The 25,228-nt window shown below is 29.7% G+C and overlaps 1 protein-coding gene across 5 annotated transcripts in view; it reads right to left on the reverse strand.

The window, feature by feature from the left end:
* Positions 1-7,034: 7,034 nt before the first annotated feature.
* LOC115875984 (fasciclin-3) overlaps positions 7,035-25,228 on the reverse strand; it is a 473,190-nt gene continuing 454,996 nt past the window's right edge. For 3 of the 5 annotated variants that reach the window (XM_030891627.1, XM_030891630.1, XM_030891628.1), the window contains 2 exons: positions 13,707-13,737; positions 7,035-8,957 (listed from right to left, as the gene is read on the reverse strand). In XM_030891627.1, the coding sequence (XP_030747487.1) occupies positions 8,564-8,957; positions 13,707-13,737 (425 nt within the window). In that variant the 3' untranslated portion in view covers positions 7,035-8,563. Of the gene's footprint in view, positions 8,958-13,706; positions 13,738-20,381; positions 20,723-25,228 lie in introns of those variants that run through there. The other 2 variants (XM_030891629.1, XM_030891631.1) reach the window with 2 other exon arrangements.

A 25,228-nucleotide genomic window follows, 5' to 3' on the forward strand; every position in this document is an offset into this window, starting at 1 on the left:
CAGGATTTGGTATGTTAGTATATGACATAAATTAGGATTGATTGACGCATTCAATTGTTTTTGGTCACTTCCTGTTTCACCGGAAATGACTAAAACTTCCGATTTTTAAATGGCACCTTAGGTATATCTCTACTTTATTCGAATGACACTCTGAATAGAATGACATATCATATGTCAACTTTTGACATTTTCGCATATGGTTTAATTGAAATTGTAACACGCGGTTCATAACGACAATTTGACTCGAAATACCAAGTATCAATATATTCATAAAAAATGCTTTTTCGAAATATGCAATCAGTCACTCTTGTTCTATTTAAAAAATTGACATATGATTAATAATAGGTACGATTTGTGCATCTTTTAACCGGCCTAGACAAGACACGAAAAACATTAGACGATGAAAACTATTTTTCCAATGCTCCTTGATTAAAACTTAGTGTTTGTAATACGATCGGTTTTTAAGCGACAATGTCAAAAGTTGACATATGATATGTCATTCTATTCAGAGTGTCATTTTCTATCGAATAAAGTAGCAATATACCGAGGGTGCCATTTAAAAATCAAAAGTTTTAGTCATTTCCGGTGAAACAGGAAGTGACCAAAAACAATTGAATGCGTCAATCAATCCTAATTTATGTCATATACTAACATACAAATCTGTTTTTTTATCTGAAAAAATAATAGAAAGTCAGAGGGGTCACTTTTGAGACGCACTCGGTATATTAAAAAATATTGTTTTATAATGTAATATCATTTTAAAATTCTAGTATGTTATTTTAGATTCTGAAGATAGTTTTAGGATAAACTGGAATATATTTTTAATGAAAACATGGTTAATTTTGCCTTATGCCTAATATACTTTATCTTGTATAATAACAGGGTTATAATTATGATTTTGTTACAAAAACTTTTATATAAATGATTATGCAATAGAAAAAATTCAGATTTTACATTTTACTAAAATATTATCTAAATAAGCGCCTTTCTACAACAACGCCACTGACTCCCAATTGGTAAATTGAGAGTTGCCTACCGGTCGAAAGTCGTTTCGCGACTCAAATGGATTGCAAATTTGGCACTCAAATCTTGCAAATTTGGCACTGGCGAACCATATTTTATAGTTCTTGAATATAAAAAGTAAATAAAATAAACATTTAAAGACTACAAACTAAGAAAATGCAATAATTCAGCTAGAGAGAAGTAGCGGCAACAATACTTTACTACACACGTGCGCCGCTTACTACAAGATAATAGAAGAATGAATAGGCGACCTCGCCTCTAATCGGTGTTGCCATATTGTAAAGGACTTATCCTTTTTACATAGTATTCGAGTTATAATAAAGTAGTATAAGGACTATTTAATACATCTATGGAATATTAAAACCTACTTTATTAAAATGCAGTATTAATATCTCAATATATGTGTATAATAAGTAAAAAAATATTGATAATATTGAAGACGTGACAACATAGGCTGGACGAGGAAGGTTTGGTCGGCTGCGGTCGAGTGTACCCAGAAGTAAACATGTGTACAAAAATGATTGTTTGACCGCGTGTAGATGTAAATAGTGTAGTCTATATTTTATTTTAAGTCTATGGCTGATACTCTGTGTTTATACTGGAAAAGGTGTCAGTGTTACTGTATCAACACACGAAAAATTAGAGTGTTACCCATGACTACCCCAGAGTACTAATTTGCAATGAGACACTTCCTAATTTATTAAATCTTTATTTATATAATAACATAGAAAACGTACAAAATCTTAAGTACAATAAGTCAGTTGCTAGCTGATGGACGAAATTAAGGGCAACTTGATAGTGCTCATTTTCATACTGAATCTGATAATTCGAGCTAATTTGAGATGTACTAACTAATAAAAGTAATACTGTTATGATCAGTAAGTAAACTGGTAACAAATTAAAATTAACCCTTATTCATAAAACTAGAAATATTGTATCAAATTGCCCTTTTTACAAGTAGCACATTACCTATTATGCCTATATGACACTATTGAATGGTTAAAACTAAATTGAGATTATATTTATAAAAAAATAAACTTAATTCTACGTATCTAAGTATAAGAAGGTACATTGTTTGTACAATAAAATCTAGAGTAAATTTTATTGATTAATATAAACTCGAATCTCTTATTATTAAAAAATAACAGGTCCCGCAATAATAGTGCTTCCGGCATCTGTAGCTCTTATAATAAAAACTTTATATCTTATAATAAAAACGTTCTGTATAAGTGCAAAACTAAAGTATGTATTACAATGTATTTCAGGAAAATAGTTTTACTTCTACAGGGTGGCTCAAAAACATGAGTCTTTCGCGATGATTTTTTTTTAAACGGAACACCCTGTATATTACATATTGGGCTTCCTTTATGATCACATCACATAATCCTAAAATACTATTAAATATGTTTTGATTAGTTTCAGAGATATTAATAAATAAATAAAACTACTACACTTGGTTTGTTACTTTGCTATAAATATCAGAATCTTAAACCATACAGTGTGTTCAAAATTCTGTGTTAAACTTTCTAAAATATAAAATACTATTTTTTCTTCTTTTTTTAAATGAAACACCCTGTATAATTTTGTTAGATGGAAAATTAAAAAATGAACATTTTTTGTATTTTAAAATTTTTAGCGGTTTCGCAAATATTCTCGTTTTTATTACTTCCAACGGCTTTGATAAAAAATTCCTGTTGACAAAACCCATATGTAATAAATACTACGAATATCCGCAAAACCGTTAAATTTTTTTAAATACTTTAAATACAAAAAATATTCATTTTTTTCTCCATATAACCAAGAATAAATAAGAATCATATACAGAGTGATCCTTAATAAAAAACGAAGAAAAACTGTTTTATATTTTAGAAAGTTTGGCATAGAATTTTGAACATCCTGTATGGTTAAGATTAGAATTTGTATAACAAAGTAAGTCTAGACCAATTATAGTAAATACGAAATATAGAATTTCAGGACATTTCTTGTATTTTTAATATTTTTTTTAAAGGCTGAAAAAATATTTTAATTTGTTTATTAATAGGTGTCAAAATTGTCGAAACAAAAAAATTTTGGATTATCGTCGAAACTATCAAAATATATATAATATTAGGATTATGTAAAGTGATAAGAAAGGAAGCCAAAAATGCAATAATATAGAGGGTGTTCAATTTAAATAAAATCATCGCGATCGACTCACACTTTTTTGAGCCATCCTATAAAATTTAAAATATTTGCCTGAAATACATCCTTTAGGTTTACACTTATATAACATTCCTAAGTTTTTTATTATAGGAGCTACAGATGCCCGACGCAATATTTCCGGTCCCTGTATAATAGAAAATCTCATATTAAATACATTTAAGGCACTAGACTAATATTTTTTGCAAATTTAAAATAATTTTCTATAAAAATAGCATGTAAATTTAGAGGATTTAAATTACAGGGATTCTGATTGAAGTGTTTTTTGATCAAGCAGAACACAAAATTTAACCAACAGCTGCTTTCTTGAAACTACAAAGTAGTAGTAGTAAAACTAGGTAGTATTAAAAACTAAAATTAGACACCTAATGCACTTTTTTAAGGTTAAGAAAAACATTGTGTCATTCAAAGATTGTGTCAGATACAATCTACTGAATTCTATTTGTTTAAAATAATTCTCGACAGACTTATATTAATTAATCAAAATTTTAATCAAAAATAAATATGAATATTAGAATAAAACTATAAACTAAAATTATCGAATTACTTATACAGGGTTGTTCACCACATACGACACGGAGTATTGTAGCTAACCGATTAGATTTTTACAAATTTAAGTGTCGGGTTCGTTGAAGGACTATTAGAGCTACAATTTAAAAATAATTTTACAAGATATAGAGTGTCCCAAATAAGTCAAATATTATAGTTGTATTTTTTTAAATGGAACACCCTGTATATTATTCTATTTTTGAATTCTACGATTGAAATAAAGGTAAATTTGATTAAGGTTTATCACAATTAAACATTACCGTTTTTGAAATATTTTCAATTTTATGAAATTGCAGTAAAAATTTTAAGGCTTCATTTCTCCAAGGGTAGGAAAGTTTTTAATACTAAATATTTACTGAAGATTATTTATTGATCATATATTGTTTGCAATAATAAAAATTTTACTACCTTATACAGTGTGTCCAAAAATTTATATTAAATAATTACTAGCTAAAGCTTTTGTTTAAAAACGGAATAACTTGTTTAATTTAAATGGAACACCGTAACACAATATCTGATCAATAAATAATCTTAAATAAATTAATCAGTAAATATTTAGTATTAAAAATTTTGATACACTTGGAGAAATGAAGCCTTAAAATTTTTACTGGAATTTCATAAAATTGAAAATATTTCAAAAACGGTAAGGTTTAAGTGTGATAAACCTTAATCAAATTTACTTTTATTTCAATCATAAAATTCAAAAATAGAATAATATACAGGGTGTTCCATTTAAAAAAATACAACAATAATATTTTTTACTTATTTGGGACACTCTATATCTTGTAAAAATATTTTTAAATTGTAGCTCTAATAGTCTCTCAACGAACCCAAAACTTACAATTTGTAAAAATTTAATCGTTTAGCTACAATACTCCGTGTCGTATGTGGTAAACAACCCTGTATATTGAAAAAGTTGTAACTTGCTTATAGTCAATGTGAAATATGGCAAACAACATTATCATATTATATTAAATTATTATTTTTGTTCTTTCTGTAAGTAATTGGAGTTAAGTGCACCGAATGGTATTCAAAAATACATAAAATGGTAACAATTTGTAAATCTTTAGGTGTAAAATCGGGATTAAGTGCTTTTTAGGGCTAATATACAGAGTGTTTGTAAAATTATAGTGATCTAAATGATCTAAGAGGTTTAAAATACATACGAGATTGAATGTTGACTTATACGTATATTACTATAACCTTTATAAAGAAGTTTAATTTTTAATGTAATGATTAAGTGTTACTAACTGTAGTTAACTAGGTAAGTCATTTAAGTCAGTTTTATACACTTTACGTGAAACATGTAATGTTTACTACATATTTGAATTGTCGCAATGTCGAAAATAAATATTTATTAACTTATGGTAGCTTAATATTCGTAATTCAGATCATAACTTCTTATAACTGTATTATACAGGGTGTCAAAAATAGTGTATCTAACTTTGGTGGGTGATTCTACAGATTAAAGTAAAACCTTTAAACATATGCCCTAAAATGCTTCCCGAAGAAGTTACAGCCCTCGAAAGGTTATATAGAAAATATATTTTGTTTATTTTTAAGAACATTGGTATAACATTTTAATGCCAAAGCGAATGGCGATTGTGAAAAATTGCGTAACAGCCCCTGAGAGGTTACTTTCCGTTAGGGTAGAGAGTACTACTGGTGGTACTTTTATCCTTGTAGATAGAGTAATTTCAATAAATGATATAAAAAGCTAGAACTTTTTTACGTAAACAGGTGCTCTTAGTTTAGTTCGAAAAGGTGAAAGGTTTTCAAAAATAGGATATTCACTGGATAAGATCACCGGATATTTGCGTTTAAAGATTTTTACGATTTTTAAAACAAGTTTCGATGCATCGATTTTAGTATTAGTGAAACGATAAAATTTTAAATAAATTAATCTCCTGATAGTGCTAAAATCGATGCATCGGAAGCTTTAAACGTTATCTTTAACTTAAAATCTTGAAAACCGTTCACTGTTTCGAACTAAACGAAGAGCACCTTTTTTCATAAAAAAAGTTCTAGCTTTAATTTTCATTTATTGAAATGACTGTATCAATAAGGATAAAAAAAGTACCACCAGTAGTAGTACATTCTATCCTAATGGAAAGTACCCCTGAAAGGCTGTTACGGAGCTATCGCTATTCGCTTTGGCAATAAAAATGTGTGTAAGAGTACCAAATTTCAAAAAGAACAGTTTATTTACAGTTAATGTAATGTTAGTTTATTACAGTTAATGTTCTTAAAAGTAAACAAAATATGTTATTTTTATTTAACCTTTCGAGGGCTGTCATTTCTTCGGGGCACATTTTAGGGCATATGTTCATAGGAACTTTTCTTTTGACACCCTGCATGAATGGTGTAAAAGAATCGGGGGGTGATAGTACTCCCAAAAATAGTAAAAAAAGTTCCTATACGTATAGGGCGGAAAATCCATATTAAGGGAGTTAGGGGCACTGAAAAACGGTTGTTTTGAAATTATAGGCTTAATAAACGAGATGAAATTTCGAAAAAAAGACTCTGCCATAAATTTTGACCCTAAATCAAATGGTGATACTGACAAATTATTTGGAAAAGCGGAAAGGGTAGTTTTTGCAAAGGTAGGGGGTTGTTTTGTGAATAACTACTAACCTAACCTAACCGAATTTGATTGTAACAGTCAATAATGCGTTGCCGTAGTTGCTCTTCAGTATTAATCGGCACTGAGTAAACAAAAGCTTTCAAGAGGCTCCAGAAGTAGAAATCTAGTGGATTATTTCGTTTTTTAAAGCAATAAGATGTTTTAAAAATCATGAAATTTTGATTTTTCAATTAAGTATTTGATTACTACTTGGTTACTTTTGAACCGCCATAACTTTCATAAGTTTATGTTGATTAACAAGCAACCGTCAGTTAGCAACCCATCAGAGCAAACTCTTTGCTTCCAATTTTCTCGAAAACCATTGCTCTGGGCGATGTGCAACAAGAGTACCTTTTTTTCAAAAAATGAACCCACGTTGCAAAAAAAATAACCTCAAAAAAGTTATTCACGAAACAACCCCTACCCTTGCAAAAACTACCCTTTCCGCTTTTTCAAATAATTTTTCAGTATCACCATTTGATTTAAGGTCAAAATTTATGACAGAGGATTTTTTTTTTCGAAATTTTATATCGTTTTTTAAACCTAAAATTTCAAACCAACCGTTTTTTAAATTCACCCTTTCAGTGCCCCTAACTTCCTTAATATGCATTTACCGCCCTATACTTATAGGAACTTTTTTTTTACTATTTTTAGGAGTACTATTACCCTCTGATTTTTTTACACAATTTCAATGACACCCTATATACGTCCAGGAATAATAAACCAGCAGGTTTCTCATTTTAACCGTCAAAAGACAAAAAAATGAAAGTTTTCTGGGTGTGTACGCCTTATCTAAATTTTAAACCTCTTAACTTGGCATGAATTTCCGGGATAATATAGTCCGTCTAGAAAGTATCCGGAATTTTATATTTTTCCTAATTTTAATGTTTTTTTTCTGTAACACTCTAAGACAACAGTAATCCATCACGTAGCCATGCCGATAGTAGGCTATGACCAAAATCGCATGGCAACACCATCTGTCAAATATTGTTGATTATAAACCGGCCTAAGTTATGAGAAATAATGTTGCAATTAAAAAAAAATAGAAATGGTGGAGTATTTGTATAGAAAATATGTTCGAAACGTTCAAAAATTAGTGCAATTGACTGAACTCGGAAAAAAGTGCAATATATGAGACGATGAAGAGGATAAAAAATGGCACAGATATGAAGCATGTACCAGTTTCAGGAAGACCGCGTAAGATTCTCGAAAATAATTTAAACGCTTTAGTGGCATTAGGACGACAGAATCCGCGCCTAGGGTTTCGCAAATGGGCTAACAGATTTGGAAGTCAGCGAAAATGAAAAGTGTGTCCAGAAATCGTCCGCATGTCACTGAAAAGAAAAGGCTACATATCAAGGAAGCCAAAAAAAATCGCTGCAATAACACATCTACAAAGCCAGCGAAGAATGGATTTTTGTCAACGTTTTTAAGAAGATGTTGACGAAAGTTGTTTCCAGCTTAGTGGAAACCACCTAAAAATTCTATCAAAAGAAAATGTTACCGTTCAAGTTTCAAAATTTCCCACTAAAATAATGGTTTGGGGAGCAATATCTCAGCGTGGTACTACACCTCTATGTATAGTTGATGGAACTGTTAATAGTGCAAAATATTGTGATATTTTAAATGGTTTTCTTCATGAAACGGCTCATGTTTTATATCCAGAGGGGTGGCGTTTTCAGCAGGATAATGCAAGATGCCATACGTCTGCCTATACTCAAGCTTGGATGCAAGAACACCATTTAGCAACAATTCCATAGCCAGCAGCATCACCAGACCTTAGTCCCATTGAAAACATATGGGGACTAATGAAGACTGAAGTGGAACGAGCAGCTCCACGAAATAAACAAGATTTGATTCGCTCAGTTTTACAAGCCTGGACTACCGCCACTGAACATTATGGGGTGGACCTAGTTTCGTGTGTACCTGGACGTTTAGTTAAGTGTTTGGAGTTAAATGGAGGTTCTGTAAGTAAATAAAATTAATAATTTGTTAATAATTTTTTTTTTAACTCAAGTCCTAAAAATATATATCGATAATTGTAATTTTGCTTTCTTTTTTCCGGATACTTTCTAGACGGATTATATATTATGCCTATAATAAAAAAAATAAACACTCTGTATACAATTATTCTTTAATGAAAAGCAAAATTTTGTATTCTACGTAAACTTATTTCTTATTTTTTTCCTCTTTGCCTTCTTTTTCGTCTTCCTTCGACGGAGTATAAACAATTTCCGCATACTCCGTTTTGTCGTCATTACCTTTGACAACAGGCTTGAGATTCGGACTGTTTGGACTCACTAAGTCCAGCTCTGCATAAACTAGATTTTTATCCTTAACCTCTTTCTCGTTTACTTTCTCAACCGTGGTTAACACCTGGTCGGTGTTGGTCAGCTCTTCAGCAGGTATGGTATCAGCATCAGCTTCGTCTTGGTCTTGATTATCGCGTTGTTCTGGGACGCTTTTATCAAACTTCTTCCTGAAGAAGGCCGATGTCAGTTGTATGGATGGTAGTCGACATTTTTTCTCCTTGGGGCGTACGTCTGCGCTCTCGGTATCGCTGCTATGAAAAAAAGTGTTTTAGATAAATTAAAGCTCTCTAATGTAGAGATCTACTATTTATTAGTATTTAGATATTGGGTTTCTCTTTTTCGCTTGCGTTCTCACTCTGTAATCTAAGACAGTACCAATTATTTATATATCATTCTACATTTGACTAGCAGTATAATTATCAGAATATATTATAATAATTTCAATGCCCTTTTCTTGAAAATATCCCTCCAAGCAAATAGAGAATAACTAAAAATGTATAGTTTATTAACTGGTGAATCCAGAATCCTAAGTCTGGCTGGGGGGTTGGGGGTATTTCGCTACTGCGCAACCCATGATATTTGCAAAAAAATAAATCCAAAAATCATCCTTTAGGCAACTTGAAATTTGTTTATTCTCTAATTTTTAGCATCTATTTAACCTAGAAATAAGTATGCCAGACTTTTTTTTCGGGTTTAAAGTGTAACCCGACCATTCCAAATATGTTTAATTATTATACCTGGAAAACATTACTTTAGGCATTCTAAAATTTTTACAGCGTGTTTATTAAATGATATTACAAAATATGTGTTAATTGCCAGACGAATTCAACGGGTTTTAATTCTTGCCTGACGCGAATAAAGATTTTAAATGAGCGCGACAAAAAAGTCTTATGAGTATCTATAAGCGCGAAAAAGATAGTTTATTGAGACCCGGGGGATCAGCAGCCGATGCGGCTGACGTAACAGTATTTTGGAGTACTTCAAATTTTCATAAAAACAATTTTTTTCGGTTTCATTTCAATTATTTGCAGGCTTTTAATTCAGAGATTATTTTGTTGAAATTAAGTTACCATGTACAAATATGTATTTATAAATTAAATATTGATGTGCATAGTGTAAATAGTTTAGAATAATTACTGCAAAGTAAATATTTTAGTAATTACTAATTTCGCTACTAACTACTAAATCACAATGGATAAAAAACATTTAAGTTGTGTAGTTTGTAAAAAAGTTACTAATGACAAAGTTATTGTTTTTGATGAAGGCAGACTACAAAAATGCAGAGAATTTTTAAAAGTGCGCCAACAACATGGTTTAAAATTTAAAGAAGTGGTTTTACCAGAAAACGTAGTCCCGACAAAAGGGTACCATGTACAGTGCTAAAAAATCAGTATTCTGGAATTTTATTAAAGTACCATTGTTAATCTTTCTAAATAGATTCAAAAGTAAGTAAAAGTGCTTTACTGTTATGCTTAGGGGTTAAAATGACTTTTTATATTGTCAATCAGGTCGCAAAAATTAATAATAATATAATATGTCACCAAAAATATAATAATAATTATACTTTTGTGACGTTTGAAAAAATATATTTTATATTATGCTAATTTTTAAATAATTATTCGTCTTTTTATTCTTTCAGATACAAAATACGTAAATTAAAAAGTCTTCTTATTGAAAGGATTTCAATCATACATTTTTATTATATTTTAATAAAAATTTTGTTTTTTTGTTTATTTTTATTTATTCAATATTAGTTAGTTTTTTTTTAATTTTTACGACTCCAAAATGCTGTTACGTCAGCCGCGTGCGACTACCTACGGCTGCCCCTGACCCCCCGGGTCTCAATAAACTATCTTTCTCGCGCTTATAGATACTCATAAGACTTTCTTATCGCGCTCATTTAAAATCTTTATTCGCGTCAGGCAAGTATTAAATCCCATTGAATTCATCTGGCAATTAACACATATTTTTTAATATCATCTAATAAATACGCTGTAAAAATTTTAGAATGCCTAAAGTATGTTTTCCAGGTATAATAATTAAACATATTTGGAATGGTCGGGTTACACTTCAAACCCGAAAAAAAAGTCTGGCATACTTATTTCTAGGTTAAATAGATGCTAAAATTTAAGAATAAATAAATTTCAAGTTGCCTAAAGAATGTTTTTTGGATTTATTTTTTTGCAAATGTTATGGGTTGCGCAGTAGCGAAATACCCCCAACCCCCCAGCCAGACTTAGGATTCTGCGTTCACCAGTTAATAAACTATACATTTTTAGTTATTCTAGCTTGCCTAAAATATGTTCTCAAAGTATGTCGTCAGCTCTTAGGCTAAAAAACATTGCAGTCAATCCCCAAAACAGCTTCCTTTGTAACGTTGATTTTTAAACCTTGTGACGTGATTGATTAAAACTTACAAAAGAAACATATTTTTTGAACGGTGATTAAAACATAATTATGTTGGCAATGTTGCAGAGATACTTCTCAAAACCTTGCAAAATTACATCGCTTAAAATATTTTTCGCACAAATATTTTTTTCTGGAACATTGCAACTATGGAGTGTAGAGGTAAGGAGAAATATCTTCGTGCGTTAAAAAATAAGTCAGGGCCAATAAGGTCATAAAAAAGAGAAGACTTAAGATGGCGCTGCTTAGCAATAACCTAAAATTTAAAATATGCGCCGAAAATTTTTAGAACAGGAAATTATTCAAAAGAGATAAATATTTGATGTGAAGTAAATTCAAATAAAAGGCAAATTTTATTTTCATGTCACATGAAATAAATTATCGATCTTTATTCAGCAGCAATAGAATGGGCCTCTAGTATATAAAAATAATTGTTTTATATTCTAAAAAATACAAACAAAGCTTTTTTGGGTAATGTTTGGTGATGTTACTTTTATTCTCTTATCCAGGGTAATTTACATTTTTTAGATTTATGCATAATTAGCGCCACTGTGGTTATTTGGTGAATCCTTATTCTTCCCATTTTTATGACCACTTTTTTAAATAAAGTTCCACAAGAGATATTTCTTTTCATCTATACACTCCATAATTGCAACAAAGAGTCAAATGAAAGACCCGCGCAAGTAAATATATAAGTTAGGTGAGGTTAACGTTAAACTTTTGATTTTAACAGATACGGTATAACGTTCTATGATTTTCGAATGAGATTTTATTAAATATAAATGAAGGTACAATTTTATTATTATGAAAATTAATTGAAAATAATTCATTTTTTTTCTTTAATTTTAAATTTTTTATTTTTTTTTAATTGAAAATAAATTTTAATAAAGTAAATGGCATTAAAAAATAATTTTTATATTTACTCTCCAATGAATGAGATTGTCTTTTATTGCGAACATTAGCGATTTTATGCTATATTATTTTAGCAATAAGACAGTTAATAGGTTATAACGAAGTAAAGAGTTTAATGGATCAAAAGTTGTGAAACATTGATACAATATAATTTTACCAATACTGTGTTGACGCAAAATTAACAATATTGCTAAATCGTCTCAAATTAGTACTTTCTTCGACGTAACATTAGCACCGTTTCAATAATACTCTGAAATGTTTACTAACTGAAATGTTTTCATAAGGTTGTGACAAGGTTTTAAATAACCTTGCATCAACATTTCTTTTTCAACCTTGCTGGGAGGTAAATTAAGGAACCCTGCTTCCTTGCATACACCTCCCCACAATGAAAAAAGAAATGTTGTACCTTACTTTGTGAAGTTTTGGCAATGTTGCAGAGATAAGCTTTTGCTTGCTGGGATATATAACTTTTAATGTTCTGTCTTTGATCTATACTAATATGAGTATTGTCTGTAATTACTCTATCCTACAAATGAATATAATTTTTGCAGATGACATTAAACAAATGAAAACTATTTTTGAATCAAAAATGACAGATAATAAATAAATGTCCCTATCATATATTCTCTGGCTAGACAGATTATAGAGTAGTTTATTTTGTAGTTTATAACAAGGAGAGTTTTCTACGATGTTCTCTATGGCTATCTCGGAAACTACTGGAGATAGAGAGTCGGTTAAAGGGGAGAGAATGGCAGTTTTGTGGGGTCATAAATATGTGCCTTTCAGATTTTTGAAAAATTTCATGGCTTACTAGATATTTCGAAAAAAAAAGAAATTTCGGCTCTTTTAAAAATTGTCCCTAATTCCATTATAATCTATTTTAGAGAAAAAGTTTTCAGATAAAAGTTGTAGATAATCACATACTTAATGAGTTTGTGTCCTCCGTTTTTTTTTCTAAAGCCTTTCATTTTTGACTTATTATGTTTTTTAAATGGAAACCATAGTTGGCCATGACTTCATAAAAAGCGCCATTTTTTAAGCTTTTCAGCGATATAAGCCATAATATGTTTTTTTTTCGAAAAATTACCGAGTTATAACCAATTCTTATCATTTAAAAAAAAAATCACTTAGGAATGAAAACAAGTTGTAAATATTAATTTTGCAAATGAAGAAAAGCGTGTAGGATTAAGTTTTAGTTTATGTAATGTAAATTGTAAACAACTGTTTAATAATATATTCTGTCTTTTTATCAGTTATAAATCATAACAGAATAAGAAGACCATGCCAACTAAGTGAAATTAGTCAAGAAAGATAAGAATTGGCTATAACTCAGTATTTAAAAAAAAACATATTATAGCTTATATCGCTGAAAAGCTTTAAAAATATGTTAAAAAAAGTCATGGAAACTATGGTTTCCATTTAAAAAAACATATGACCCCACAAAACTACCATTCTTTACCCATTTAACCGACTCTCTAATTTTACTCCAGTAGTTTCCGAGATAACCACAGAGAACATCGTAAGAAATTCACCCTGTATTTAGAATATTATATCGTTATCATATCGTCTGAAGTTAGCAGTCTAGAAGAATTGTTCCAATTTGGTACGACTTGTTTATTCTTGATCAGAAGGATGATATGTATAATTTAAAAATAAAATAATAATAAAGAAAATTTACTTACGATTCTGCAATATATCGACTATCTCGCTGACCTAAAAAGTATATCATTATTAGCCTAATAAACTTAATTATAATTTCATGTGGTAAAGTAAGAGTACTCTAAAACTAAGGTTTTAGAAAATCAACAAACTATTATATTCAATAATTCGTCTTTATTTATAAAACAAATGAAAATAGATTCAACTTATTCTAAATATATTTTAAGTACATAAAGTTTACAAAAGTTTACAGTAGGTTCTATTTTAAAATATAAATAAATAAAAGAATGCTTAGTTTACTGCAGTTCACTAAAAAAGCAAACACCCCAAAAATTCCAAGAAATATTACAACCATCGATAGAAAAATAATGTGATTTTCAAAATAAATAAATTAATACATTTTTCATAAATACATATGTAAGAGAATATTGAAACAAATTGTGTAATTTACGGTTGTAATTATTTCTTTCATTAAGAAGAAGTCTTAAATTAAAAACATAGTATAATCTGAACGAAAACTTTGCAAGTTGGGCGGCAGTGAAAACACATATTAAAAAAATAAGATAAATTACAAAAATGAAAGAAAATATATATAAATAATTCTTAAATTTACAGACTAACATATATATCTTAGTTTATAGTAGAGAAAAAATAATTATTGTCTTATCTTACACAAACAAATTAAATATAAATTTAAGCCACGTATTTAAAAAAATAGTTAAATGTTTTTTAAATAATTTCTGGTTTCGAACTTAATCAAATGAATATCAATCTCTTTTACAGTAAATATATTTCTTTTGATTCTAATACATCATTTTTGCTCAAACGGTATGGCGATAAATATCTTAAATAATATTTATAAAATATAAAATAGAGATGTTGTTGGTCCTTGAAAAGTAAATCGAGAAAATTTACTTATATCATGCAATATAAATTATTATTAAAAATTGTAACACTATAGAGAGAGTTGTATTATTAAAATAGAATAACTGAGTATTTTAATCTTAACTTTTAACACAATCATAGATATCATTTCTTTATTAGAATGAGAAAAAACTTATACTTATTTTATAAAATATATATGTAAATATACAATACATTATGTTTAGTTTGTTTATACAGAACGTTATAGTTTAAAATGTTAATATTGACAAAACATGATGTTGGTAATTGAAAATTATTATATTTCATGCGAAGAAAATAGTTCTGTATAAACAATTTGCAAAAAACATTTAGTATAATGGACACAGATAGACACAATATTACATAGGTATATTATTTTTAGACAGATGTGCCATTCAGTTTTTCATTTTTTTTTTGAAAATAAGATTTAAGTATATTATGGATATTATATTTACATTAAATATATCTAATAGACAACATATTAATATTTAATAATTGAAAAAATCACTAAGGTTTAATTCTAGTTACCAGCAGTCATTATTCTTTTTTCAACAACACCAACTTCGGATGCAAGTTGGTATGATTGCATATAACATTTACTTAAGGTCTAATACTAAAATATCAAGGAGTCTTAAATGTAACTTTGCTTTAAATCTTTTTGGTGATTTAAAACAAGTTCAAGAAATAATAGGTCAGATCATTTTTTATAAATGGCAAAAATTGCTATTAAATATAATAAAAATTCTTATACTATAGAGTTAAAAATAACGGTGTAGTAAAACTGAGTTTAAAACTTGTACATTATTGTGATACCTTTTACTTTTTTAAACTTATAATTTTTATATACCGGATGTTTCAAAAAACATGTGCCATCTCTCGTGAGGAGATTCCGTACGTATAAATAAGATTTATTTCCCATATCAACATAGGTCCGATTCTGCTTTGTTTCGTAGCTACAGGGTGTTAAAGTCTTATTATTTTTTCGATTTTTAGCGCTTTGAATGATATTTTGAGGGTAAAAGTTACAATAAATGCGACATATTTTAAAGCTAAAAAAGTGTCGACATATTCACCAGGGACGTGCATATGGGCATCACTGGAATATCTTTCTTAAAGAAGGTATGTACGCCACTGACTTTTTTCTCTTGTTAGCGAAATAGTGTAAGCAGTTTAATACCGATTAAAAGTTGTCTCTTGATAATTTGTGGATTTCGGCCTCCTTGATGAGATAAACGCAATTTTATTAATTTGCCTTGATTCAAGTCTAACAGCAACCTATAAAAAAATTTAATATCATTAACTTGCGAAAGTATTAATAAGTACTCACTGATTCCTCATCAAAAAATATGAAAAAAAGTTCTAACAAACATGAGTATGGAAATGCATAGTTTTAGAGTTACAGGATGATAAAACTTTTTAAAATTAGGTTTCTTGTAATTATCTTAAATACCATTATTTTTTTTTATTTGAAATTGTAGGTTGGAGTAATAGTAGTAATAACTAATGGTAATATTATTTAATAATAAATTAGGTAAAATACATGATTTATTAATATTTTTTATTAATTATTTTAATTTTAATTTTGTTAATTGTGATTAATAAAATTGCGTTTATCTCATCAGGGAGGCCGAATTCGACAAAATATCAAGACGTAACTTTTAATTGGCATTAAAAGGCCTAGAAAAAATTTTGATATCAAAAGAAAAATGTGAGTGGCGCACATGTTTTTTTTATTCCAGCGTTAACCCATATGCATGTCCCTGATGAATTTATCGACACTTTTTTAGCATTAACATATGTAGCACTTATAGTAACTTTTACCCTAAAAATTCCACACCTGTAATTTTTAACCAATCGAAACGTGTTTTTTTGACAAATCACCATGGCAACGAATGTAAATTTTAGTGAAAATTTATTCATTGTATGCACCCAACAGCGAATTATACTGGAAATTTTTTGACGTTTATAAGACAGAATATATTTTTGAGAGTCTGGTTTTTATTTGTTTACGTGATAATTTTGATACATTTCAATTACAAAGCTGAGATGAAAGTTTGTAAACTGCTTTCATATTCATACGCTTGACTTTGATTTCCTAGTATTCGCGGGTGTCAACTGCTTAATCTATTGGCAAAGAAAATATTCCTTTGCTTTCATGACCAAAGCGAAACATTTTTTTTAAGCCGTGCCGCTTGAAAGCTTCAAAACTGAAATAGTTTCATAGATAAATGAAACAAGTTTAGATTGGAAAGTGCCCATAAGGACAATGTAAACACTATTTGGCGCTATTCTTGCAACGGTCGCGACCCAAAACTTTTCAAAATTTCGGAGCGGTTCGACTTTTTCCGGAATTATATCGCCAAATATTGTTTATTCAAATTTATTATTATTTTCGTTTAATTTTATAAATAAAATACAGTGTGTTGCATACAAGAAACTTTATTTTATATAAGGACGCATGTATGAAATACCTATGAAACATTGAAAACCGACGTTATGCCACGATCCACGATGGTTTTTGCAGTTCACAGCACAGCTTTTTAAGTTTTTAATGCCACTTTTTCACAATTATCACCGGTTGGAGTAAATACAACTTGAATTAAACTCACAAGATAGCAATAATTACTTTGAAAATGGACGCTATAAACACTTTTCGGGATTTCTTTAATGAGAGCGGTTTAGATTTTGAAAGATTATTATGATTTTTGAAGATTCTCACTTTGACAAGAGAAAATTATTTCTGTTTTTGTTTGCCGTGTTCTTAGCGACCGCTATAGCAGCGCCAGATCGCGTATAACGGTCGCGACCCAAAATAATTTCGCGATCCCAAAATTTATACGGGCTTTCCAATCTAAACTAGTTGCATTTATCTATGAATAGTTTTTAGGTTTGGGTGTCACTTAGTTATCATAGTTACTAAATAATCAATTCGACCAAAAATCGAAAAATACATTTTAATTATTTGATTTTCAAACACAATTTGGTGTGGAATTTTCTTACCGAATACCACACGAGGTCAAATTAAATCCGGACATTTTTTCTCGCTCATGAACACTTATAATTTTCAAAATATTCATCAGCTCGAAAAAATTTCCGGAAATAATTTGACCTCTAGTGGTATTATTAGTGAAAATTTCATTCGAATCACTAAAAGGACTTAGAGAATTATAATAAATCGAAATATTATTCAGACTTTAACACCCTGTAGCTACGAAATAAAGCAGAATCGGACCTATGTTGATATGAAAAATAAGTCTTATTTTTACGTGAGGAATCTCCGCACGAGAGATGGCACATGTTTTCTGAAATACCCTGTATAATAAAAATATGATCAATAAAAATAAAACTGCAAATATACCAAGATAGTCCAGTAAATGAAGGTTAAAACCACGGCACTTTTCAGGCGGATTGTGTACCTTTTGGGGAGTAGTTTTATGGGAAAAAAACTTCAACACCACAAATAGCCGAAAAATCTGCCAAAATATGCAATTTACAGAACTTTTCTTGGAATGAAGGTTAAATAATTACCTACAAAAATAGTCTTTATCATTTTTTGCGTAAAATTAGTAGTTTTCTAGATATTCCGCCTCGAAGATCTCTGAATTTTCTCTCCAAGTTAAGACGCTCCGGAGATAGAATTCATAAGCGTATCATTGATTGATAGGACACATTGTTTAATAACTTGGTTAAAATTTAATATTTTTTGGTGATTCAAAGTTCATTTAAAAGGTAGAATCAACAGCTATCACATTTTGGACTTGAATTTTGTCATATTTTATGATAATAAAAAAAACAGGTAAATCCATTCCTTGGCCCAAAAATTTTCAGATTATTCAGAAATTTTTTTATTATCGTAATATGACAAAATTAAGAGAAGGTCCAAAATGTGATAACTGTTAATTCTACCTTTTAAATGAACTTAGGAATTACCTAAGCTTCATTTTTAATTCCAGGAAAAATTTTGTAAATTGCATAATTTGGCAGATATTTGCAAAAATAGATTTTTCGGCCATTTGGGGCCTTTTTTTCGGCCAAAGGAAGTGGGCGAGCACGCGGTATTACAATTTTTCTTCCCTAAAACTACTCCTCAAAAGGTACACAATCTACCTAAAATGTAATGGACGACGAATTAAGCCGATAATTGGGTCTTTTCGTGTCCTTATTTACTCTGGACTACCATGATTAGAATAAAAACTGTTAATTATTAGTTTATCCTGATATTGGGATGAATATTAAATAGCAATTTTGCCTGTCATTCCTTACGTATAATATAACAAAGAAAATTCTACTAGAGAAAATGTTTGTGTTTAATACATATCATATAGATTCTGATCACAAATATGCCAGCAAGAAATAATTGATTCTGTGGACATTACCGAAATTGAAGCGAACACTATTGTGTTAATCTTCTATTTGAAATTCTCCTATTAATTAACTTTGCGGTATTCGAATGTACCGATTATTTTAATTAATATTTACATTTTAAATTGATTCGCCTCCATTAAACGGGCACCACTACCGATTCGTTTAAATTATTCTTTTTGCACTAACATGGAATGTTGTAGTCGTAATTAATATATAAATATATCGATACGCGCTGGTGCTCGAAACGTTATGAGGTTGTTAGATTTTTTATTATGTTATATGAGGTGTTATATATTTTGAGGACATAAATGAGGACATAAATATATATATATAGGGTGTCCCAGGCTGATCGTGCATTAGAAGTTTCTAGAGAACTACAATATCTAGATCGGATATTTTTTGCATATCATTGTTTCACAACGTAAGAAAATATTTTCAATATGGCGGCACTTCCGAAAATACCGGAAATTGCCAGCAACTTTCTTATTTTAAATGGGTACCCCCATTTTTTATTACATACATAAATTCTCTGTAAAATTTTATGAATTTTGATATCAAACACTCTATGTCTAACATTAACCGTTTTTGAGAAAAAAAATATTTAAAATTTTTGGAAGAAAAAAAACTGCCTGTCAAAAAAATATATAGCGTAAACGACAAATTTAGTGATTACCACAGCCACTGTGGCATAAAGAGAAGACATGTGGCTATCTATTTCAAAAATTAAATTTTTCGAATGTCATATAATATATGCCGTAGCTGTCATGAAATTGAGCGATTAAAAAATTATCATAAATCATTTTTTTCAAATAGTACGAGAGCTACCAACGTCGGAAAAACAAGTATTTAGCCAGACGTCTTAGGCTCTGTAATATCTTTTACTATGCTCTCTAGAACAACATGCGGCCCGTCCGGCTGTCGGTAAACGTTGCGTTCCCTACTGCGCATTGAAAGAAGATCCTATATGTTTATTAGTCCTTTAAATTCTAGTATTGAATATAAACCGACCGAGTCTCCATAGTTCAGCGCGTAGAGGTTCTGCCTATCAAGCGAGGATTCAGAATCGGATTAGGTTAGGGCAAAGACGTTTTTTATTTTACTTTCGTTTATATTCTGATAGTAAAGTATTAAATATCTGTTGTTTTTTTTTTTGAATTACCAGAATTATTTAATACTTTACTATCTACTTTACTATAGAATATAAACGAAAATAAAATAAAAAAGTCTTTGCCCTGACCCGGATTCGAACTCTGAATCCTCGGTTCGTAGTCGGAAACTCTACGCACTGCGCTATGGAGACATGTTCGGTTTATATTCAATACTAGAATTTATAGGACTAAATTAAAAAAATATATATATATAGGATCTTCTTCCGATGCGCAGTAGTGAACGCAACGGGTATCGGCAGCCAGACGGGCCGCATGCTGTTCCAGAGAGCATAGTAAAAGATATGTAAAAAAATCCCATCACCGGTTCTCCATAAACATCTAACGTACCATGGCCGTAAATCACCCTGTATAGCTAAAATTATATACCTGCATTATACGTTTCGAACTGACGCATATCGATATATTGATTTGTTTTTGTATTAATAGTAAATGAAATGAAGTTTACACAGCTGTATTGATTTTCTCGTCTTTTTTGATCATATCGTTACCGTTGATGTATTCAGTGGAGACTTGGTGGTGAGGATTATCGACTCCATCTCCACTAATTGCGTCCGAATGGTGGTGCGGATCGCCGCCTGTATAATCGATTACTGTAGCGCCACCTATAACAAATAAAAGCTAATATATTTCTTTGCCAAGGAGGTGGTTCAGTAATCTACAACTTATCTAAAAGTGAGGTGCGACAGAGGCTACAATGGTCCCAAAAACAATAGGATGATTAAAGCATAAACAGTGTGCGTTTAAAACAGTTTATTAAGTTTATCTAGAATTAGAAAATAGTTGCAGTTGCGACTCTAATTGATATCAAGAATTAAATAAATATTATGCATATTTTTTAAACTGTATTTGTAATATTAATACTACTTTGTCTTATAATATTATAACTGAAAATTTTCACAGTTAAAAAATAATAGTAGGACCTATACAAGGAGTTATACCAATCAATACCAATTCCATGCAAATGTTACTAAATTATCTGCAAATTTTCAGTTATACCGGAGTGTTTCTCAAAAGTGGCTCACTCCTATAACTTTTTTATTTTTTCAGATAAATAAACGAGATTTGGTACGTTAGTAATATGATATAAACCAGGATTTATTGACGTACCTATTAAATTGTTTTTAGTCACTTCCTTTTTAATTGGAAAGCACTACAACTTTTGATTTTTAAATAGCACCCTTAGATTTTTTTCTTTTTTAGGTAGATATCATATGTCAACTTTTGACATTCTCGCTTTAAAAAAAAATGTTTTTTTAAATTTCAATCTAGAGTGCCGTGGCTGTGTTGAAAACACTAATTTTAAATCAAGGAGCCTTGGAAAGATAGATTTGATCGTCTAGTGTTTTTCGTTTAGGTTAGGTTAGGTTAGGTTTTTAATCATAACTCAATTTTTTAATTTAAACTCGATAGCATATGTGGAAAAAGCTTTTTTACGAATAATTTGGTACCACACACTTCGTATTTTGTGCGAGTCAAATTGTCGTTACACTTATGGCCATGAGTAGAGGAAGATGGCCGATTCTGCATCCTCCACAACGTGAAGGAGGTGGAGGCGTCAGACGTAAATCAGGTAAGAACGCTTAAAATACGCTAATAAACAAGAATAAACAGGTTTGAAACGCTTTGAACCGCTTTTGAACTGCTTTGAACCGTTTTTTAGCTTTAAATAACAGACCTGTTCATTTTTTTGTGCAAACCTGTTTATTTGTATTTTAAAGCGGTTTAGAGCGGTTCAGACCTGTTTATTCTTGTTTATTAGCGTATTTTAACCGTTCTTACCTGATTGTCTGACGCCTCCACCTCCTCCATATTGTGGAGGATGCAGAATCGGCCATGTCCTTCTACTGCCATGGCACTCTAAATTCAAATTTAAAATGCTTTTTTTAATTGAAAATGTCAAAAGTTGACATATGATATGTCATTCTATTCAGAATGTCATTCTCTCTCAAATAAAACAAAAAAATACTAAGGGTGTCATTTAAAAATCAAAAGCTGTAGTTATTTCCGACGAAACAGGAAGTGAACGAAAACAACTGAATACCGTCAATGAATCCTAATTTATTACATATACTAACATACCAAATCTGTTTTTTTATCTTTAAACATCCGGTATACAGGGAAAAATATATACAATATTGATGACAGATTTTAATTCTGAGGTATTTTTTCATATTTCGTATGTGATATACCAAAATAGTATATTTTTTGGCACAACAATTTGTTAAATCGGTCATAATTCTGTAAAAATTGTATTTTAATTTCCTTTAACACAATTATTAAAAACATACAGAGTGATTCACGGTGGTGCTATGTTAGATGTTTGAATATTGATGATAGGATTGTTTTGAAATTGTATATTTTTACATAAAGGCGCCTGCTCCACCTGTCTACCAAATTTAAAAGAAATCCTGTCACCGGTTCCACAAAAACGTCTAAAAAAATAAACGTCTAACCTATCTTGGCCGTGAATCACTTTCTATGTTGCCTATTTTTATAATTATCTTTGATTTTATTGATAAAAAAGCAATACTGATCAGTATTAACATTTTGTTATAGTTACCTTTCCACATAAATATTAGTAGAAAAATAAAGATAATATTTGTATAATGATATAAATCTAAAGCAACCGTCTAATTTTTGGGGATATTTATAAATAGCAATAAAATCATATGCAATATCGTTAATATAATAATATTATCGTTAATATATCTTGACAAAAGTTGTTCTAGCAGTTTTTAGTACCATAGAATAGTAGCTAAGAAATACACAAATTTTGCAAAGTGATATTAATTTGTGTTACTGATATTTATCAGATATGTTAACACCTATACATAAAACATTCCTATTATGAAAATTTATAAAAATGTGAGTGTATTTAAAAATAAAAATCGTAAAAGTAAGGTCAACATAAAATATTAAGACAGATTATTAAATTAAAATATTTTTTTTTATTTTCCACTGTTGTAAGTTTTTATTAAAGGTAATAAATTTATTAAGTAATAATTAAGTAATTTATTAAAGGAAACAACACCTTCAAATAAATTAAAACAGGAAAAAAAAATGTGTCTTTAAAAATGAGAAGAATGAATAAAAAGAAATATTAATGAAACTACTTTTAAAATTTTGAAAAATGATAAAAAATGACAAAACTACTTTTATTTGTTTTAATACACGACAGACCTTTTTTATGATGGGCTGTCTCTTTCAGTGATAACCTGAAATATGTAAATAATATTTCAGCATCTTGTAAGTACGTTATTGCTTTTAACAAGACAAAATTGAGCCTAGGATAGCAGAGCATTAGTAAAAGCTGGTATTTAAATATTTCAGGTTTTCATCATTTTTACGTCTACCTGAAATATGTAAATATAATTTCATCTGTTTGCATATTAAATACTTAGATTAATAATTAATAATAATAATAAGAGCCACATGCGTTACTACTCTAACAAGCTGTATTCCGTTGTAAAACCAGGTTAACTACGTTGGTAAAATGAGGTAAGGATTGGTTCATAAAAAAACATCGATAAAATACGGAGTTTTTATAAAATCCTTGATCTAAGGATATAGATATAACAGTAAAATAGCAGAAATGTCAAATATTAACGTTTAGTAATTCGAACTTCAATATCTTTAATATAATTTTTTATTCAGGCTTGGGTTATTCTTTCAATGGAGTTTAATGGTAATAAAATACTTTCGAAAGGAGTTGTTTAACTTATCAGTTCTGTTTCACAGTCCGCGCGGACCGTCCGCGCTAATAGGTCCTTTGGTACTGTTTCACATGGATCGGACCATCTGGTCCGGGGGGCCGTCTGTTGGTTGAACAAGTACTATCAGTTTATATGAATATTTTCACATGGACGCGGATGATCCGTCCGGATGACTTTGTCCAACGGCCATCCGTCGAGCCGTTGTTTCGTCGGACTATCCGCGCGCGGGCCTGTTATATGATTAAAAACGTCGTTTCACATGCGCAGATTGAAAGCACAGGTGAAAGAACACCGTCGGACCTTAAAAATACACAGGATGGTCCGCTCAATGCGAAACAGCACTCAGAGAGTTCAATATTTTTTGCAAGAAAAAAGGGATTGAATGACACATGATTACATAACAAACGAAAAAAAACACCCCCCTTTGCGGTGTTTACTTTAACTGTTTACAGATACACGTCTGAGTTTTTTTTCATTAAAATTTGGAATTTTTGGAGAAATGAAACTGAAAATATTTTCACTTATTTAAGACTCATTCCTGTGTATCAGGAACCGTGTTCCATAATAATAAAAATGTCAGACAAGACATAGAAACGGAACTATAATCAATATACAAACGGAATACAACCTAAATAGAATGACTTTATTTAGTAACGTCAGCATTAATAACAATCAAATGCATAATTAACAACATGCAATAAAACAAACATAAATCCCATTTGCTTTCTAAAGCTAAAACATTTTAAAAACAATGAATATGGATACAATAAAACCAAACCAAACACTTTTTTTGTTATTTATGGTGTTTAAATAATTGATTAAATAAACTGAATAAATGATGCATAACATTAATTAGCCAGTTAAATGTTTTTCAAAATTATTTTATAGAATTAAAAAATTTCAGTAATGTTGAACACAAATTAAACTAAACAACACACACTGCAATAATTGATGGCGGAAACAAATAAAACTTACCTCCTTGGAAATATATTAGCTTTTACTACAGCAGCCAAGGGTTATAATAAAAAAATCTATATACGGATTTCGTAGGAAATTAAAATAAATTTCAGCTAATTCGAGAGAAAAAGCTAAAGCCTACTACTAATAAAAATAATTTATAGGATACTAGAAAAACACAAGATCATAAAAAATGTCATTCATAAATCGTACACTGGATGTAAAGATTACAATAAAAAATAATGGTAATTTCTTGATTCTGTTCTTATAATTATTATACAAAATTATCTTTTTAAATTTTATCTGATGAATTCCTCAACAATTAATCATAATGCCATGCAGTATCAAGAATATAAATACCTAATAATGAAAATAAAATAGGGCTTAATTCTTGGACTTTTTAAAATAGAGTTCATATCATTTGTGTAGAAACAAAAT

The sequence above is a fragment of the Sitophilus oryzae genome, unplaced genomic scaffold, assembly GCF_002938485.1.
Source record: "Sitophilus oryzae breed Bouriz unplaced genomic scaffold, Soryzae_2.0 scaffold_1396_pilon_pilon, whole genome shotgun sequence".
In the NCBI taxonomy this organism is placed as follows: Eukaryota; Metazoa; Arthropoda; class Insecta; order Coleoptera; family Curculionidae; genus Sitophilus; species Sitophilus oryzae.